Source organism: Eupeodes corollae, chromosome 3 (assembly GCF_945859685.1).
Source record: "Eupeodes corollae chromosome 3, idEupCoro1.1, whole genome shotgun sequence".
Classification (NCBI taxonomy): Eukaryota; Metazoa; Arthropoda; class Insecta; order Diptera; family Syrphidae; genus Eupeodes; species Eupeodes corollae.
Window position 1 is genome coordinate 41,305,957 of NC_079149.1, and position 16,615 is coordinate 41,322,571.

Genomic DNA, 16,615 nt, shown 5'->3' on the forward strand with positions numbered 1-16,615 from the left:
ACCTATATTGGTATAATGTGTATACGTTGAACAAGTGATTCTAAAAGAATATACATATACTTTTTTGGCCCGTTTCTTTAACTTGTACTAAGTATTTATTCTTTTATATATGCGAAGGCAAGTAAAATATGTGTGAAACAATCTTATTCTTACAAAACTCACTTGAAGAATAATATTTTAAAATCATATTTACAAAGGTGCCAAGATGATACTTCTTGATAGACACTTTAAAATAGATTGTTGATTAAATATATCATATTCGTAAATCCGATGAATTTGCACTACCGGCCATTGTTGGTATTTTCAATAGTTATAGCTATAAAAATACATAAATATATACCGAATGTATTAATTTGAATAGAAGATAGAAAAGTAATCAAAATTTCATAAATTTCACTTTTGAATTTCATAAAAAAAAGTTGAAAAGTTTTTGAGATATAGAATTTTGAAAAAAAAAATCAATATTTTTTTTAAATCGAAACAAAAAAATTCACTTTTGATTATCAAATATTGTAAAGGCAATATAAGAGTTCGCTGTGAAAATTAAAAAAACAAAAAACGGTTCTTTCCGGAGCAACACAAAAATATGTTTTTCTTACTAAAAGAAGCCAAGTTAAAAATAAAATGTTATGGAAAATTAAAAAACAAATCTATTGGTTTGTTTTTGAGAAAATTCGAATATTCATTTTTTAACAAAAAAAATGGTATGGGGGCGACTGTTAGTTTTGATCTAAAAAAAAATAAAAAAACGCCTAACGCGAATCTCCTCAAAACCTTAACTCCCAAGTTTGAACTCAATCGACTCATTGGTTTAGGCTGTGGGAGCGACCGACAGTTCAGATGGACGGAATCGTGGGACCCACTTTTTTCGACTTCTCTACCGTCGTAATATCATGTTTGATTAAAATCTCGAGTTTGAAATTTTCCACGAATGCAAAACTAGCCACATAGTTACTATATGTTGAAAGTAAAAATGTATTTAATTTATCTCCACATTCCAAGTCTTAATTTTGTAAGTTCTATTCTAGCTAGGATTTTGCTAAAGTTGAGTTTCAAAATATTGTTTTTATTAATTTCCCATTAGAAATTATTGCAATCGGTTCAATTTGTCGAAGGTTTTTTCATCGTCCATATCTCAAGAACCAGTAAAGATATCGATTTCAAATGTTTGTGTTCATACAGATGCTGATACAGAAAGATGCAGAAAGTACGTGCAAAAAAATTGCGTGGCTGTTGGTGAAAACTTTGGTTGACAAAAAATTTAATTTTCGACTCAAATATCTATTCAAAAATATTGGCTTGAAACTAATATCATCTTATAGAAAACATAGTTTTTGACATTTACCAAAAAATTTATAAAAATCCAACTTGCAGTTCTTTTTATAAAAATTACAATCTACAAAACTAGCAAAAATTGGTAAAAATCGATATTCGATTCTCAAAATCTTAAGAATAAACAAAAGTATTGATTTCAAAATGATTTCATTTTATCATAAAATTTTCCGTTAAAGTAAGATATTGTTTTAAGAAAAATTTAATCTGTATTTATTTTGTATAAGAAATAAAAACTTAAAAACTTTCAAGGAATGCTACAAAAATTGGTAAAAAATTGATTTTTCGCTATAAATCTTGTTAAGAAAAATAGATTTTGAAAAATTTAACTGACAACTGTTTTTAAAGAATACAAAAACCTACAAAAACAACAGTAAACTCATACGAAATGGTTTTCGAATCAAGTATTAGGGGAACAAAGAAAGATACTAAAGTTATTACTGTGGATCGCATCCTAACCTTTTCTTATCACGAAACTAGACTACACTAAACGAAACAAGACTGCAAATTTCTCTGGCACCAAACACAAAAGGCCGAAATTGATAGCATAAATAAATAAGAACTAAAACATAATCCAATACTGAATGAATTTGACCAAGAAGTTTGGATCAATGATGCTGGCATCAATCAAAAATAATTAAAACATAAGGTGGTTTTATCTAAACTTGGATTTCGTTTATGGATATCATTTTTTGACCACTTTCATTAAAAAACTTTATCAAACATTTGTTCAAGCTTAATTTTTGAAAAAAAAAACCTTATAAATGACAGCAAATTCGACAGAGATATAACTTTAGCAATATGACCAAAATCACATTTAAAATTTTGAAATACCTTATTGGAATCCTAAGAACACATCAGAAAACTTTATAAGAACAGAGATACATTAATTCCACTAAAATGTTGTATTTTCAATTAGACCCTCAAATCACGTATTTGATCCTTATATGTAAATTTTATTAAAAATCCTTAAAAAATACAAAACAAAAAAATTTTCCATAGAATTCATCGAAGTAGAAAACTCTCATATACGAGTAACGACTCAAAAGCTATTTCTGTGATATAAAAGTACCTGATTTGTTTCGGTAATCGTTACTAGAAATTTTCCAACAAGGATATGAAAATCGTTGAACAGAAACGAATACGAAGGAATTAAATACAATAAGCACCAGTCATTGTCACCAGTGTTGCTGATTGACAAACTAAACTACATACATATGTATTTGTACTACGTGACTTTAAATAAAGTACTCAATTAATCAGGTGTCTCATTCCTAGAAAAGAGAAAACCCTGTACACAGATACGAATAGCTTTTCAATTATTTTAAGCTCGATTGCTCCCACAAAATAACGTCAAAAAATGTGTCAATAAAAGACAAGAATCCTTTGCAAAAATACTTCTTCACATCACATTGCCATTCAACTAAACGACGAGTACCTACAACATATACAATTTTTGTTCCACTTAATATGTGACTTAAATTTAAAAACATACAAATGCACGTTGCACATCATCATGAAATAGTCCTTTTTTTTATATTTTTGTCAACATAGTTAAAGACATACCAACATTCAAAACGACAGATATAAATGTTCATTCAGGAAAATGTTGTCTGGCAATCCTTTTAAGTATCTCATTGGGTTAGGGTTGTATGGTGCGGTGTGGTTTTTTGTGGTTGAGTTGAGACTCGCTGTCAGAGTACATTTGTATCTCAATCAATTTTATAGCATAAATCCAAACAATTTCGTTTCGTTTCATTCTTAGAATGCTGCTACTCCTTTGAGGTGAGGTGAGGTGAGGTGGTGTATGGTGTTGGGAAATGGAATGAATGTTTTAGACAGTTTAAGTCTAACATTTTTGAGACAGTTCCAAAAGGACTTACAAACAAAAAAATACTTGGCATCCTTTTGTATTTTGTGAGATGGTAAACTTTAATAAAAAGACTTAATTTGTTTTTATAACTATGACACTTCTAGTAGAAACCACATGGTGTTGTAATACCTTTGAGACTTGGTAGGAATCGGTATGTAGGAATAAATGTATCTTTAGGTGGTATATCTATATGGTTGGAAAAGTTATAATGTGGCTCTGGAAAGATAAGTTTCGGTAAATGTTGGTTAAAATAAAAGTTTCTGTCACGATTTTCTTAAAATAAGCAAATTTGCTTTGAAGATTGAATTTTCGTGTGATTTTTTCATACTGTAACCTACTTCTTATGTTTGCTGTCACTATTCAAAAATGGCGTCTGAATTTAATATTTTGCTATACTATTTTTAAAATCAGACCAGCTCAAACTAAAACAGTCAATTGTTTGAGGAGTGGGATATTGATCCTTAAGAAACGTTTGAAAAGCTTAAATTTGGTGAATTTCCTTTAGAAAAGTTTCAATTTAATCAACCGTCAAAAACAAGAACAAAAGGAGATATCTTGAATTTATAAAAAAGAAAGACTGCACTACGTGTTCTCAGACGAGTGTTTCTTTAACATAATTACCATTAAGCTTCTAGCTCTAAGACTATTTTTAAAATACAATTTATTTATGATCTATCTAAATATGTTTACCAGTACAATTATTCTCTTCTTTCAATTTCAAATTCAAACAAATTAACGAATAGTTTTTGAAAAAATCGAATTGAGTCTATTCGATGTTGTAAAAACCCAATCTCGAGATATCAAGTGAATTTTTAATTCTATGCGATTATTTTTAAAAGCCAATAAAATTTGTAGCTGTTTTTAGTCATAGAAAGAATTAACGATGAAAGACATAGTTTTTTTTAGTAAGGGTCTCTATGGGACCAAACAACATTTTGTACTGAAGGAGAAAACGAGATTAAAAATGAAATCAAAACTAACAAGGATATCAAAAGATTAAATTTTAGAACAAACTTTCAAAGATAATCAGAAACTATCACCAGAAACGGTTCTAAATTTTAAAATTAGCGATTACAGTTTCTCCGGATATTTCGGTGAATTTTTGAAAATAATTGAAACAAAAGTGCTTACAAAATTGTTTAGCTATCTAAATTAAGGCTTTGTTTTTTAAACATTTTTTTTAACGTGAAAACTCACATACTTAATCGACGTATGTGCTGTCTTTGGAGGGGCAAACAAAAATGTCCATACACTGAATGATATTTCCTGCATGATGATTGACGAATGGAAAAATAAGCATTTATGTTTTATACCTATAAAATGGTCATAGTTTTGATATCAAGTCGACAATTTTCATCCAATCAAAAATTTCAAATTTATCGCACAATTGCTCTTTAGAACTTAAAATTTGATTTCAAGAAAAGTGAGTTTAAAAGTTTCATTAAATTGCCTCATTTCCTACAGCTAGCCTTCTGGTTTTTATAAACCAGAAATTTGTAGGATATAAGAGAAATTGAAAACATTCAATGTCTTAAAGGGCAATACATTTTTATTGTAAATTTTACACTTGTATGGCCTTTTTAGTAGAAATAAACTTAGAATGATAACATGTCTACTTTTTTACCATTACAATAAGCTTAACTGATACCGCAGAATCGTAGGTTTCTAAAGGAAAACGCTTTTTCCAGATTCTCAAATATTCACGATAAAGCAATAGACCATAGGCTAGGCATAGAACTTCTGAAAGAGATAATTGTTAATCTAAATGTCGAACTTATGAGGACGTTTACTGAAGTAACTCACTTTGCTGAAGAATGAAACAAGGTTTTGGAAATGTTTTTCCTAAATGAGTGCTCAGTTTGCCAAACATGTAGCAATAGTGTGTTAATTTCTGTGTTTACCAGGAATGTAAACACGAAAAATTTAAGTTTCTGAAACGATCAAAATCCTTATGAGATCCTTGAGTATTTATTACTTTACAATGTTTGGTGCTGTTGACATTTTGCAAACGTCGTCATCACATTTGTCTTTAAATCCGAAACAGGTGCCAACATTACCTTGAATGTCTTAAATGATTTGTCATTTCTTTATTCTTCATACCCAGAGCCGAATTGAGAGGGGAGAGCAACCGATGCGGAAGCCCGGGGCCTCCATAAGCTGGGGGACCCAACAATAGAGGCTTCGGAAAGTGTTTGTTTCAAATACCAACCTTTTCCTTTGATATGTATTTTCTTGTTTGCTCTTTTACCTTAACCTACAGCCTACAGTACTTTGTGTATAAAGGTACGTGATTATTTAATTATATTAATTTTAAATAACAGGAATCATTGATCTATATTTGTTGACTACTATCAGGCAATCAGTAAAATATCAAAATCTCAAATAGCTCTGATAAGAAGCACGTCCACGTGGGGTGGTACTCGGCCGCAATCTCGGAGGTAAAGTATTCAATTCCGTGTCTCGACAATTTTTTTTCTTGGATATATATGCACATATAAATTAATTGCTTTAGGTATATGAAGAATCAGTGTTCTTCCATTCTTGGAAACATCAATTATTATTGACTAATTGGTAATTTGTTTCATATTCCTTCGGCTGTTCAAATCTTTGATTTCGTGCAGAATTCGAACACGTTTTTCAGAGCCAGTACAGAACGGCACCAAATTCTGATTAAAAAATTATAGGAGATGGAAAGCGGCCAGTTTTTACTCTTGAAAAAGCTCAGCGACAATCGTCTTGTCGAGCTAAAGCTAGGAAAGCCTTGGGCAACGGCTATTTGGAAATCGAAGAAGCTCTATCCAGCATAACTTCCAATAAAGAGCAAATACAAATCGTGAGAAATGAAGCAACGCACCTTCTACAGAAGATGAGTGGTCTCGAAACCGCTTTGTTTGCAACATTTTGGAACGATATCGAGGAAGCAGTTCGATTACGGAAAATCACAAGTCGTAAGTCTATCACCCAATGAAAAATACAAAGTATCCGCCTTCATTCAAGTAATTGACCAGCTATCCGTTTCTCTTACTGAGAGATTGCGTGCCTATGAAGTATGAACGTTCGAGATTTGGATTCCAAAATAACATCGAGAAGACCAATGCTGAAAATTTGCACGCTGCAGCAGAGACGTTCGAGATTTGGATTCCAAAATAACATCGAGAAGACCAATGCTGAAAATTTGCACGCTGCAGCAGAGACATTGGTGAAAGTGTATCCCGGTGATTAAGAGTCTAGTCTTGGAAATGAAATGGTTTTTGATTGACTCATACAAAAAGGAAAAGAACTATGGAACAGATCATTTGCCGGAACCATTTTACTACCAAATTCTCGAAAACCAACATTTCAGAGCTACATTCCCAATCCTTGAACCCTCTTTGATTTTGATGGTAACAAATTGAACTGCAGAGCTCTCATTTTCAAAAATGAAAATTATAAAAATAGGCTTCGAACCACGATGGGACAAAACCGTCCATCGAAGCTTTCTTTTCTGAGCACTGAAAGCGATCCTTTATTGCCCCGTGGCCTCGGACCTCAAAATCCGGTCTGTACTGAGTAACCAGCAACGATTGATAACACTGATAAACAAGCTAATTTAAGTGGTAATCAAATTATACTTTTCCTAAGGTTTAGTTCGAACTTGACTTCAAATCAAATCATATCAGAATATCACATCATGTTTTGAGATGCAACCGTTTATGTTAAACAAAAAAACCTTGTGTTAGGCTATTTAAATTTATGAAGTAGTATTTTGCTATAAAATCCGTAATGATTTTCGAAATCTACGCTGAAGCACTTGCACAACGCTACAAAAGCTATGTAATTATTTTTTGGAACATATAAAAAAAATATTAATATTTTAATATAGGCATTTTTTAAAAACCTGATGCTGTTTGTGCAGAAGAAAAAAAACTAATTTTGTCGTTTATTGTGGTTTAGAAGACCAAATAAAAGCTATTATTGGCAAAATAAGAACAGTTCCGACTTATATTAGGTACTTATTTATACTTATTTTGAAAACAATTATGCAGGATTTAATTTAAAATGCAGAGGGAACATAAACAACACAACATGAATAAGTCCTTCCAAGGGCTAAGTTCCCACAGAACAAGTTAAAAGACTCTGATAACTACTGTAGTTTTTATAGTAAGTACCCACCATAAAGTAATGCTGGTTCCCACCTATCATGGAAACAAGGCCACTTTACTTAAGTGGAAACTAGAATCTGCTTGGAGACTAAGTTTCCATGAACTTATTTTCCTGCCCAAAAAGAGATTCAAAATTAGAAATACTAACAGGATGACAAAAATTCTTTCTTAACTTTAAACGCCATAAACTTTGTGACGTAATAAATGTAAAATAGTGTTTATTTTTTGTGTTTTATTAATATTTTTGTGCAGCCAATACTAATTGAACAAAAAAACGGTCTACTTGTCATTATTACACCCAAAACTGATCATTTATTTAATAAACACAATCTACTTAAAATAAAACTTCAATTTAAAAATTTGGCTCCACTAACTCTTTTATTTTCTAATCTTTAATTAACACAATTTCATCAGCTGCAAAAATCTAATTTATTCTGAATTTGCATAACGTTTCGCAATCAATTTAAACATGACAATACTTTCACAAAATAAGGAAGGTTATGGTTTAAATATTTCCCTAAAGCAGAAAATATTTATTATAAGACTCATAAAATCCAACAACACCTGTTTCCCCTATCGAATCCCATCGCCGAAACTATCCAAAGCTATCAATGATTAAATTATATTGCTTAAGGCTATATGAGCCAATTATAATTACGATGCAAAAGTGCACTGCAATGACTTCAATCTAATATTAAAAACAACATTTTGTGTGTCCTTGCTTATGGGTTTTTGTTCTTGTTTTTGTGGTGTGCATTAAAATTAAGGGCAAATTTCACCATCAACAACTAACTTACTTCCTACACAACATACTTTCAAACTATCTTGGTAATCCGCATTATCTCTGGTCAAACTGTTAAAAACTTCTCAATAATAATAATTCCTCCAGTTTTCACTTCGGGGCTGTTGATGATGGTCTTGTGTGTCTTGGTTCCAGCACCAGCACCATCTCTAGTTCTAGCTTCATCTCCAGGTCCAGACAGTGATGGTTTAAGTTTGGTTATGCTTGTATGAGATTTTCTGTTGAAGATGGCAAACTTTTGGAGTTAACCAAGGAACATTTTTTCGCAGTCGGTTCTTTTCTTATTCATCTCTCGCTGAAGACAGAAAGCAAGAAACAACCCTTGCAGTTGTAGATATATTGTTTATAACAGTGATTGAATTTGAATTAGATTTTCAGTACATAGTTGAAGAAGTTGCAGAACTCTGACTCTAGACAGAGCCTGCCATGAGTCATTTTCAGTACAATACGAGGAACCGAACGTTTCAATTTCAATCTTCCCTACTGGCAAAACTTTTGAATAAAATCATCCTTGCCATAGGGTTATAAGGATAGTATAAGGAATACTTCTTTTCATCTGCATATGGCCTGGAGTTTTTGGTTCTAACATGACATGGGGATGGGAATTTTATGTGAATATTTTATAAAAGTTTGTTATGATTTTATTGAAAGTTTTAGCATAGATAGGACATTAAAAAAAAAGTAACTGGAGTACAAAATTAACTTTGAATCATGAAAATGTACTTAAGGAAAAAGTGAAAGTTACTTTTTGATGCAAAACCAACAAAATACAACTTAAAGAATAATATTTAATTTTTTTTTATAATATCGATTTTTTTGTTTGAAGAGTGGAGAAAACTTTAAATTACAAAGTTTCTTAAACAACGCAAAAGTAGGAAAGGTTTTGTCTTCTATTTTTTTATCTTTTGGTTTATGGAAGACTTTGAAAAAAAAAAACTTTCTAGGGTGATTCTTTAGGTAGAGAAGATTAAAACTAAAAAAAAGTACTGGATCTTTCGTACTTTTCTCATAGCCAAAGTCTTAGATGTTTTACTGTAGAAACGTTTTAGAGGGCAACATAACTTATTTTTTTTTCAGCTTGAAAAAGGACGCCATTTGGTTTCTTTCCCAATACTAACATCATTTAACACATATTTCAAAACTACATAAATATGTTTTCTTTATTACAAATTGATTTTCTTGTGCCGATTTATTAACTAAAATTGTATATGTAAAAAGTTGTACAATCCGAAGATTTATTTTAAATAGCCCGCTATCTTACTTTTCAAGCTGTTATCTTATGACATTTGTCAAGTAAATAGAATATATAGGTAGAAGCTTAAAAGTATTAAATTGCGACTCAAAATTTCTCAAGACATCAATTGTTTAAGTTAAAATTTCTATAAATTGTCAAATCAAAACTTTAACGACCAATATCTCAAAAAATATCAGTCTTGGATTTTTTTAGAAAATTGTATTTTCAAATTTTACTTGTTTTTGGTGAAAGTAGATAATCTAAAAATGCTTTTCACTCCTAAGTGTTCTCGGCCACTAAATGTTGATGCAAAGGAAATACATTTTCAGGAAATTATTGATTATATTTCCAACAATTTTGTACATAAAATCTTGTTTAAGTTAAGAAATTTAAAATAAACTGAAATTTTACTAAGATTAGCGGGGATAAAAAGGTAAACAAATAATTAAATTGCTATAAATTGTCACGATTTAAAAAAGGCAACACAATTGAAAATAAAAAGTATCTCCGTGAACTTGAGATAAAAAAAAATTAAATAACATTTTTTTCCTTCAATTTCTGTTTACTTTGTCAATAAATAAATGTTAAAAAATTATTTGTACAAAAATTTAAAAACAGATAAAGTAAAATATCATACTCAACAATTTTTTCAGAATCACACTTGTCAATAATATGATTTATAAACACAAAATTTTTAAAAATTGTATGAAGCGAAAAGTCATATAAACATAAGTTTTTAGGGCTTTTTTTACTGTACGAAATGATTATCACAAATTCAGAATTCTTTTATTTTTTAGGAAAAATCCTATAAGTTAGGAATTTTTTAAGATTAGGCGATTTGATATGCTGGGACTTAAAAGTAAGAATATTTCTCATCTTAACACAATTTATAAGAATAGAGACACAATTTTTTTGGCTGGATTTTAGTTCGTTGGACTGTCATGCCAGAAGTCTTGGGTTCGATCCCTGCCTATGCCATCTAAAGTTTTTTTGCGCGGGTACTACATCTTGCTAGAATTTAACAAGTTCTAAAAGAAAAATTATTGTCATGAAAAGTGCTTTCTCAAATGAACCTTCGTATTTGGCTTAAAACTGTAGGTCCCCTTGCAATAACACTCAATACAATAATACTCGCACACAAGAATGGTTGAGAGTTGTAAGTTACTAGGCCCTAGTTTTCAACGGACTGTTGCGTCACCTAATTTATTTTTTTAAAACGTAGAACCTGACCTGACCTTTCAAAAATAAAACTGAGCGAGAATTACGATGCTGCACAGGCCTTGTAGTAATAACGCTTTCAAGCTCTTCAAATTTCTTCTACGTTGAAACAACTACTTCTTTAGTTAGCTTTAACAACTTGACTGCTAAGCGATTCAATATCGTAAATAGCAAACACTCAAACAATTTTTTGTTGCTTGAAATGACAGTCAATTTTGACATTGACACCTGTCACTGCTTAGTACTTAAAACTAAGTAATACTTACATTACAATGCATTGACTTTTTTTAATATTAAATTTCAGAACAATATTTTCATTGAAAATAAATAAGTTTGAATTTAATTAATAATATTATAAGCCATTTTAAATTTCTCATAGGAAGCTATTGTAATGGGTCCAATTTGTCAAATTGAAAACTTTGACATTTCTCGACGTTTCAAGGTCCTTAGAGTCGAAATAAAAGATTTTTAGAAAAATGTATGTGCGTGCGTGTGTACGTACGTTCGTACGTCCGTACGTTCGCGACGTTTTCTTCGTCCTCCAAAGCTCAAGACCCAGAAGAGATATCGACTTCAAATAAATTTTGTTATACAGATAATAAGGCAGTAAGATGCAGAAAGGGCTCTCAACAAAATTGCGTGGGTGTTTTTTTTACCATAGCAGTTTGAAAAAAGGTGAACATTTTGGTTAACTCTAGATATCTTACGAACCAAAAACGCTAGAGACTTGAATTAAATTTTATATAGTATATTGTAACGTGATATCAAAGAAGTATATTTTTTGAAAAAAAATCCATTCAACGGTTTTTTTATAAATCAAAAAAACTTTGTGCAACGAAGAATAATGTTTTTGACATCTGATAACATTTTGAGAAAAAATCGAATTGACAGTTTTTTTTATAAAAAAAAATATAAAAAAAACATTACTCAAAGTTGGTAAAAATTGAATATCGATTCAAATATCTTTTCAAGAACTTGAAATTAAGGCTTTAAACTAATTTTATCTGAGAAGAAATATTGTTTTCAACATTCAGTAAACTTTTGAAAAAAAAAAACAAATTGACAGTTTTTTTATAAAAAATTAAAAACCGAAAAAAATAACAAAAGTTGGTAAAAAATGATTTTCGACTCAAATATCTTCTCCAAACTTTGAGATATTGGCCTAAAACTACTTTTATCTTTCAAAAACTATTGTTGTCTACATTCAGTAAAATTTTGAAAAAAATCGAATTGACAGTTTCCTTTCTTACAAAAAACTAATAACCTAAAAACAATTAACAAAAGTTGGTAAAAATTTACTTTCTCAAATAGCTTTTCAAAAATTAAAAATATTGGCTTCACAGAAAATATTGTTTTCGATATTCAGTAATTTATATAAAAATCCCACAGTCCGTTTTTTCATAAAAAATAAAATCTACAAAAAATAGTATGCAAATTTGGTAAAAATTGATACGAGTACATATAGACAAACTTTTAAGCAAGACAAATCGACAGACGGGATGGGAAGTTATCAGAGTGGGTCGCATCCCAGCCTCTTTTTTTTTTAATCTTAGTACATTTCAAAACCGTAATTTGTTTGGTACGTCATTTTTATTTGTGACATTAGGTTCTATGCACAATGGCTATTTGTAACTCGAGGTTTTAATCAAAGAGGTGGTCCCCCAATCCTGTCGGTCTGTCTGTCAGCATCCCTACAGCTTAAAAAACGAGCCGAAAGACTTAAAACTTGGTTAAGGTTTTGAGCCGATTCGCGTTAGTCTTTTTTCATTTTTTTAAGACTAAAAATATATTTTCCAGATCTTTTTGAGAGGATATGTCATTCTTAGAAGACTAGTCAATCCATTTTTATACAGATGGATCAAAAACAAAAGAAGGGGTTGTTGGAGGTGTGTTCTCTGAACGACTGAAATTAAGTCGAAGTCTTGTTTTTAAAGAAAACGTGACATCAACATCTGATATCCGTATTTTTTTGCTAGTCAGCCCGCAATCAAATATCTGCACTCTGTCTCTACAAAGGAAAGCCGGCCACTTGAGTAGGTGTTTTCTCAAATGATTTTTGCAGAAACTTTAATAGATGAGAAAGAGGAGGAAACTGTTCTTAATCTTCTCTGTACATGCCCTGCTCTAGCTCAAAACCACACAAAATACTTGGAGAATTCTTCTATAACGATCTAAGCGATCTAAATCATATTAAATAATTAATTAGCCTCAACTGGTTTCATTAAGCTAGAAGGAAAACTCAAGATTCATGTAGTACAACGACCCATTAAACTGGCCTAAGTGTGTCCTATTCCATCCCATTCAAAAATCGAAAATTCAAATTTTATTCAAAACTAATAGATAGCTTTTTATTAACTTTTCTTAACTTGGCATTTTTCAGTGGAAAAAAAAGATTCTTGTATTGTCTCTGATTAATTGAAATAGAAACTAGATGATCAAAACCGGCAAAATTTGTATTTTGGATTTTTAAGAAGTACATTTTTTCAAGATTCGATATCTCGAAAAGGGGTAATTTTTTTACGAAAATCAAACATAAAAAGTATATTAATAAGTTCGAAAAACTAAAAAATATTTATAAAATGAAATTGAAAAATTGCATACCTATAAGAAAATATTTAAAGAAAAAACCGCCGTAATGATTTTCAAAAACAAATTTTTAAAAATTAAGGTTTTTTTAAAAAATGAAGTGGCATTTAAAAACTTATTATATTTTGTTATATTTTAGAATTAAAGACCTCGAAAACTATAAATGATATTAAAAAATTTTAAACACAGATTTGTTGGGCATAACTTTTTACAGGGGCGAGGTTTGTTACTTTGTATAAATATTTTTCAAAAGTTTTTAAACATTTAAAAAAGTCACTTATCCTTATCTTACGTTAGTCTAATATCTATGTTTCTGTTTAGCGTTTTTAGATACTATACCTGAGAAAAAAACAAACTTTAAAAAACAACTTTATAACTTGGGATCAGTTAAACTTTCCAGGTTAAATCCGATGTTTTTTTTAATTTTTTAAATAATTTTCCTAACCTATTTTGTTAGCTTAGAATCAATAAATAACAAAAACTATAGAAAAAAGGAATATAATACTGAAGCAAAATTTTCAACACTGTAGAAAAATTTGAAAGCAATTTTTAGCAATTTACTAAGCTTAAAAGATTATGTACCAAATTTCAAATAATTTTAACATCTTACTAATTCCTTATAATTTGCTAAAATTCATTCGGAAAGGCTTCTTTAACTCTTAGCATGTTTCCAAATCTACATAACATCCGTAATATTATTCTTATAGGAGCAGAGAATGAAATGTCCGTTTAAACGTATTTGCTTATTTTTTTAATAAAATGCATTAGTCACCAAAACGAAAAGAAAGGTTTGGACTCCTTTAGTACATTGCTTAATCTATAGCAAACTGGTAAATTGTGAAACAGTTAACTACAGGATGTTTAAAAATAATGCGGCATTATTTTTATTCCTGAAAAAAGGGTAACTTCCAAATTTTGAAAGCTTATTAAAACATAGAAAAAGTCATCGCCTTTGAAAAAAAAATTGTGACCAACATTTTGGTGTTTGAAATTTTTCAATAACATTAATAGTTTTGGAGATTAGAAACTTTAAAGAAAAAAACCTCAGATACCCTGATCTTTAGCTTCATAAAAATACAAATAATTCTCGAATATATTTTATCCTGATATCGAACTTTCAACAGCAACAAACATTTGTTAAATTTAAAAAATCTTAATTTTCAAACACATTTTTATTTTAATTTTCGTAAAATTAAAAGTCTGCCTTATTTTATAATATTTTTTCGTAACTATATAAAAAGTTAATTCGAATTCTTATATTTATTTTTCCATTAACAGTCGTTCTCATGTTTATTGACAAAAATTAAGTTTATGAGTATTTCAGTATGTCAAGCTTCGACATGTCATAATTAATAATAAATTACGTTAAATTTATTTAAAAAAAAATATCAAATCTTATCTTATCTTAAAATAACACCTACAAACAATAAAATAAATCAAAAGACAAAATAACAAAACTGAACAAAATTAAATCCAAATTTGAGAAATAACATGAAATAAATCCTAAAAATAGTAAATTTAGTTCCTAATAAAAAAAAAAAACTTCCATCAGACTTCGAGTGGTGTTCCCTTACAGATATGAAACAGTATATCATTCAATTTATTATTTCATCACAAAATAACAGACAGTTTCCATAATTCCCTAACAAAGTGAATATCAAAATGTACGCAATTCGTTTTGACCTATTAATTTAAGATACAAAACAAAACCAAAAAAATACAAATATATGTATGTCTGTCTATAGTAATAAAACAAAACATATCCACATCTACAAAATGTATTTCTATTAATAAACATTATCCCTCAGAATCATCTCGACGTCGTCGTCGTCATTTGTTGGTCATATTCAATTAATCGATTCACGAACTTACTAAGGCGTTAACCTCTTTTTGGCTTGATGGAAAATATCAAATATAAAAGCAAAACAAAATACAAACAATCTCCAGACTATCAATGTTTGCATTTTGTGTTTACACACGTAGATACGATGGGGTAAAAGCATAACAGAGTAGGTATAGGTATGTAGATATTCGCCAATACAAGAAACAAGAGAAACAAGAATTTATCCAAACAAATATAACGAATAAAAGATAAAATATCTTTACAATGTACAAGTACGAGGTACGAATATATTCCAACCTGTGGCCCAACAATAACAAACTATAAACACGCGAGTGTCAGAGAGCTCAAGGCGCTGGCAGAGGCGGCGGCGTCACTGGTAGTATTAAAGTCGTATCGATATCGACATCGAAAAATAATAATAATAATAACAACAAAGAACACACAACAACAACAACAAAAAGGTCATTTGGTAAACAATAATATAAAAGTCAGCAGCTGTCAGAGAACTCAGAACTTGCAAATAACTTTTAGAAAAGTTCGTACCACTTTAGTCACTAACTAAACAAACATTAGGGTACGTTTGAAAAGGGGCTTCACCAAATAAATAAATTAATCATATTCGTTAATATTTTACTTACGAAAATCCACTTAGTTTCGAAGAACATAATTTTTACAAATTTTTTGATCACAAGCAAATCATCATCGTAAGAAAAACTTGACTATCTCACATCATCTTAGAGATACATTTGAATCTTGCGACAATAGATACAATTGAAGTTGAAAAGATACTCGTATCTCAACGACCAAAACAAGGTCTGTGCTCGCGCTATTCGTAATAGATTTGTTGACTGATATAGAAATTTACACGAACGAACGATGACAAATTCACTTCAAAATTCACAAAACTGAAGTTTAATTGAAAACCAATAAAATAATAACAACAATAACACATTAATCGCGCGTAGATACAATAGCACTCTGACAGTGACACTTAAAACATTTCAAGAAAGAGACTGCACTAGAAATGCTGATGGTGTTTCTATATGAGCAAATAAAATATAGTGAATATGAATTCTCTTTAATATAGATATGAAATAAGAAAGAAGATGACAACCACTATGCATAGTAAAAGCAACAACAAGCACCTATGATTTTAGTATTTTTAATTCTCTGGAATGACTTGAACATGGAGACAGCGAGATAAGAAGTTTTGTGGAATACTCGTACTCGATATTCGTCGTCACGAGAAGAACACAAATAATTGATTTATTTGCTAACATTTTTCATAGGAATAATAATTTAATTTTATCTACATTTAAGCTTTTTTATCTATGATGCCAAAATGACTGCAAAATATAGGGTGCCTAGAATGTACTTATCAACTTATCTGAAATGAAAAAGGTTTTAAAATTAATTAAGCTCTGGGTAAGAACTAAGCCCCGTAACATAATTTGAAGTTGAAAAAAGTTTGTATGAATCTGTATACAAAATAATGTTCCACATACGCCCGAGTGAACTTTTAATATTCAAGAACGTTTTTAGTGGTTTAACTTAACAAGATGTAATTTTGTATTTAATATTCAGG

The 16,615-nt window shown here is 30.0% G+C and overlaps 1 protein-coding gene across 6 annotated transcripts in view; it reads right to left on the reverse strand.

Moving 5' to 3' along the window:
* Positions 1–16,615, reverse strand: part of LOC129952541 (transient receptor potential cation channel trpm) — a 329,137-nt gene that overhangs the window by 205,232 nt on the left and 107,290 nt on the right. Inside the window, exon 1 of one of the 6 annotated variants that reach the window (XM_056065172.1) lies at positions 15,669–15,963. The exons of the other annotated variants lie outside the window; for them this stretch is intronic. Within the exon in view, the coding sequence (XP_055921147.1) occupies positions 15,669–15,695 (27 nt within the window). The 5' untranslated portion in view covers positions 15,696–15,963. Of the gene's footprint in view, positions 1–15,668; positions 15,964–16,615 lie in introns of those variants that run through there. 6 annotated transcript variants of the gene reach the window in all.